The sequence below is a fragment of the Otolemur garnettii genome, unplaced genomic scaffold, assembly GCF_000181295.1.
Source record: "Otolemur garnettii isolate 467f Iridium unplaced genomic scaffold, OtoGar3 scaffold00111, whole genome shotgun sequence".
NCBI classification, from domain to species: Eukaryota; Metazoa; Chordata; class Mammalia; order Primates; family Galagidae; genus Otolemur; species Otolemur garnettii.
In genome coordinates, this window is record NW_003852506.1 from 5,952,455 (window position 1) to 5,957,241 (window position 4,787).

The window sequence follows — 4,787 nt, forward strand, 5'->3', positions numbered from 1 at the left end:
AAAAAAAAAAAAAAAAAGCATTAATTGAAACAAGGATTAATTAGGCTGAATGTAATAGGAAGTGGCCACTGGTGTGAAATGTTGGAGGAAGATAATTAGTTTGCAGCTTTGAGAACACACACTGTGCCGGGTCCCCATTTCAGAGATGCCCCCTCTCCCTGCCCCTCTCTTTCTGGCTGCTTCTCCACTGTGGTCTGTTCCTGTTATTTTAACATCCTCTGCCAGAGCAAGAGGCAACGCCCAGCCTCCATAATGCAATGTGGGATTTGGGCTGGAGGGAACAGAATACTTGTTATGGTCTAAAAGCCTAGAAGTTTTGGGGTTTTTTTTTAAAGAAAAGTCTGCTCCTTGAAGCAAGCATCTTTCTCCTCCCCTCCCCTCCTCTTAATGTCTATAGCACTGAAGGGGGAAGAAAAGCTGGCTCCGATGGATGATGAAATAGATGGAGCTATTGTTATGCTCTCAGAGCTATTTATACACCGCAATATTATGCACACTCTATTGGTGTTTTTCCATCAAAGGCAAAATCGAATTAGATGAAAGTGTTTTCTGCTTGTTTCTTCTCTCTTTATTGTTTGCAATAACTTTTCTCTCTCCAGGTGACTGGGGCGCACTTCCTGCGAAGGCTGATTGGGCCTTCGGGCAGTGGGGGAAGCCAACACATCTCTCTCAGGAGCCAAGGGAGGAAATGCCCAGGCTTTTCATGTCAGCCTCTCTCGGGGCTCAACAGGGAAAATTATTAGAAAAAATACCCATTTCTCACTTTCACTTGAGTTTCTACCGCCTAGACGCCCATAATCAAACAATAAGTCCTCAAGCGAGCTCTATTTTTTTTGCTTAGGATTAATGTGTGTGTGCGTGTGGGCAGCTGTGTGGATCAATTAAAGGGTTGGTTAGTTGATTGATGTTAGTTACAAACCCCTAACCAAGTTTCCTTAAGGAATGAGGAAGACCCCAACACGGTGGCATGGCTGTATATATTCAAAATCGCTTGAAGTATTTTTTTCCTTTTTTTGGCTTATGAAAGGAAGAGTAAAACTCCAGTCTTACCGTCAAATAACTTGGGGGATACCCAAGTCTTGATTCGGCCCTTTATTGTATCCATTACCAGGCTCTCTATGAAGGTGCAGAATTCCAGACAATGGGTGGGAATGGAACACTCTTAGCACTCACACACCATGATACCTTTTGGGTTCCATGCTCCATTTTAATTAAGTGCTATTTTTATTTTTCCCTCTGAAAACCAAGGCTGCTGGCGAAGTGTCTAAACACTTGTATAAAGTGTGGAAGAAGGTTTGTACTCGGACAACAACTGCAGGAAACCTGGGGGTGTGGTGGGGAATGTCGCTGGAAAAACTTTTGTCCTTCCAATTCTGCCAGACCAATAGTTCTCCAGTTGCAGTTTGGAGATGATCTATGTAAAGGGAGGGTGGGTGGGGGTGATTGAATATGTTCTCTTTCAACATTACCCACGAATTGAAAACAGGCTGGGAATGGATTAAATAATGATGGACTATCTATTTCCCCCTGGATTATTTTTGTTTATCCCAGCCTGGTAGGATCAGTCTCTGTTAGGACTGAAAGTAGGTAACTGCAATAGAAGCAAACATTAGCCTGTTATATTCCTTCTCAAATCACTAAGTATTTTCCCTGAGGGGCATGAAAACAACAATGCATTTGCTGTGATAGGCTAGGCAGATAGGCTACCGCCTCAGAAGGCTAGGGCATCTCCGTCAATGTCATCACAGCAAAATACGAGCCATTTTCAGAAATTTCTTTCTCTCGTGAACTATCTTTGTTTTGCACGATCAGAACATACTGTCTCACAATTTGTTTTAGAACCATACTTTCCAGAGGATAAAAAACAAAAAATAGAGACCTTGGAAGGGAAATGAAATTATCTTGTAAATTGTAACACCCACCATTTTGTACTAGTTTATTTTACAGTGTCATGTTGCCAATGAATGTGTGTGGATTTATATAAGCAAGTGTTAGGCATTAAAAACAGTTGGATTGGAAAAGGTCCCAGTGATAGGGAAACATTTTCTTTCAGGCTTACTCTCGTCTCTCTCCCTCCCCTTCTCTAAAAAACCTGTGGATTGATGAGTAGACTTCAAATTACTTCAGATTGTTCAATTTGAACAATTTTGTCAGACGTACTTTCCTCTTTCAAATTAGCAGCTTAGTCACAGAAAGTATAACAGTTACTCCCTGCGGCCGAAAAGCTTGTCTCCGTCTTGGTCATACTCAGTAGATGCCCTTAAAAATGGCCTCCTTTTAAGTTTTAAAAAACACAAGTTTAATAACCTTGTTTTAATCTTCAGTGAGTCAGGCCCTGAGTTCCAGCACAGAGGACCCATTCAGACCCAGCAAACATCACAATTTTCCAAGAAAACTCCATCTTAGAAGAGAAAGATTCTCCTTCCCCAAAAGCTGTCCTCAACACTCTCTTTTCAATATTGAATACTCACTTGAAATTCTTCCCAAAACAGGGAAGAATTAAAACTAAAATAGGTGTTAATAAGGCTCATGATACAGGAAAGAGATATACCTTTATCTCTCATTTAGCGATTTTGGCTTTTGAATTCATGTGAAACACTCCCTAGGTTCGACAGATACTCACAGCTACTACAGTCAATCTCTGAATGCCCTTTTGTTGCATCCCTTTAAAAAAATGTTTGCTTAATGTCACTTGGGCACTCATTTTAAAATGCTTTTCTCAATTGTCCTAGATAACAAATGGCTGCTCTCTCATGTCAGCTTACAAAGTGAACGAAGTCAGGGCCAGACAATTTAGCCTTTGAGTGTTCCTCCCCACAAATAATTGATCCACCCTCCACCGCTTCTCCCTGGTAAATTACTGCTGTCTGCTTTCACGATACAGTTTGAAAATTGAGGTTCTGCTTCCTGGAGGCACTCCTCCAAAGTCATAGAACAAAACCCAAGTAGCAAATGTCCACCAGGCATCTGGTTAACTACATCCCTTCCCCCAGCGCACATGAATCACCAGCTCTGACTTCTGTGGATAGAGGCATTCATGCTGACAATCCATTCATTTACTTCAATTAACAGACAAAGCCACTTCACTACGTTCAAAAGACACGGCACACACACGTGCTTTTCTGTTGTGCAGGTTTGGCAGCAGCAGACTGAGATCATTCACACTGCGTATGTATATGGCCCACTTCTCAGGAGTAGCCCAACCTTCCTTAAGTTTTATGGTCTCCCAGTCTGCATTTGAAGGATCTTCTGTTATGTTTACAGGAAGGGAAAATAAAAGTCACCCTTTTGTCATTTTAAGGAAGAAAATCTACCCTGAATGGGACTGTGGGACTAGTGGATTGGATCAGGAGCAGCAATGAGCTCTTGCCTTCCGCACTTCAGTGGAGACGGCAAAAGAAACCAGGCAGTGAGGCGTATTTGTTTACAAGTTCAAATTTTATTTTAAAAGATCATGGTGTTTCTAGGCCATTCAACACTCTTGTTTTCAAATATTAGTGTAGTTCTTTTAAACATCCTTGACATTAATTAAAATGAGTTAAGGAAAACACATTCTATTAAACAAAGTGGCTGAAAATAGTTATTTTCTCCACCCCTCAATACATACTTAATTAAAGTGAGATTCCATTCACTTCGGTGCCTAAGTCAAGGTTTAATTAGAAGTTCACCCAGGGCCTAGTTTATATGTAGTCTTTCGATGAATACCAATAGTCAGATGTAGGCAGCCTGAATTGTGTTTCCCAGAAGCCAGGGTCCCTGCCTCACAAAAGTGGAAGAAGTGGAGGAAGTGGAAGGAAAGAGGAAAAAACATTGCCCCCATCCTAGGTATAAGGCCAGCCAAAGAAAACTGAAGCATCCTCAACCAATAGATGTATACTGTGCATTCTCCGTGGCAGTCACCACACTGGTATCACAATACTTTCAAATGCAAAAAAAAACCCTCCATACCCACATTTACCTAGACCTGTCTCTTTATTTCCCCAGTCATCTAAGCCTAACAAAGTATAGGAAAATAAAAGTGAAATTGAAATAGTTTTATACTAATGTGTGAATGTGTAATAGTCCTTGAAACTTCCTCAAAGCATTTATGCCTCTAAAAGGAATACTTGTTAAGCTATATAAATTTTCAGCTGCTAAATTTAGACAATGAATCAAAGTAAAGAATTAGAAAAGCTAAAAAGACAGAGCCTGACATTCCTCCATGTCTTCCCTTTGGTGGAATATATTTAAGGGTTAAGCATAGACTCACCCTGCCCATCTCTGAGCATGTCCAAGTGTTAAGTGTTCCTAAACTGCCCCTGTTTTTCATACCTGCTTCACATTATTAGCTTCCAAATTAGAAAAACAGTTATGATGACACTAAATTCTTTCACAACAGGGCCAGCTTGAGGAAATTACTGGGCAGTCCTTTGGATGTCTTTTATTGTTACCGTACATGCAGCTAGCTCTAACACACACCGACACTTCCACACACATCGTGTCATTTGCTCTTCTCATGATCTCCATAACACAGTTCATACTTAGAGAACCAAAGCTCAGAAAGGTTAACACCTTGTCTAAAGATGCACAGGCAGGAAACCCACTTGCACACCTCTCCATGAGGCTGGCAGTAAAAGTCTCCAGAAGGATTCAGACAAATAGCTCAGTTCCCTAATGTTCCTCGCCGGGGCCCCACAGAGCTTAAACAAATCAATATAATTCTTCAGGGCTTAATAGCACAGGAGTGACTTGGTCACTGGAGAAAATGTGGGTTGTAAATTTAAAAAAGAATAATAGACTTTACTGAA

At 40.9% G+C, this 4,787-nt stretch overlaps 1 protein-coding gene across 1 annotated transcript in view; it reads left to right on the top strand.

Annotated features, from left to right (window-relative positions):
- The window catches only part of GRIK1 (glutamate ionotropic receptor kainate type subunit 1), a 380,233-nt gene that overhangs the window by 326,861 nt on the left and 48,585 nt on the right, over nucleotides 1-4,787 (top strand). Inside the window, exon 9 of the mRNA XM_023517450.1 lies at nucleotides 1,249-1,293. Within this exon, the coding sequence (XP_023373218.1) occupies nucleotides 1,249-1,293 (45 nt within the window). The remainder of the gene's footprint in view (nucleotides 1-1,248; nucleotides 1,294-4,787) is intronic.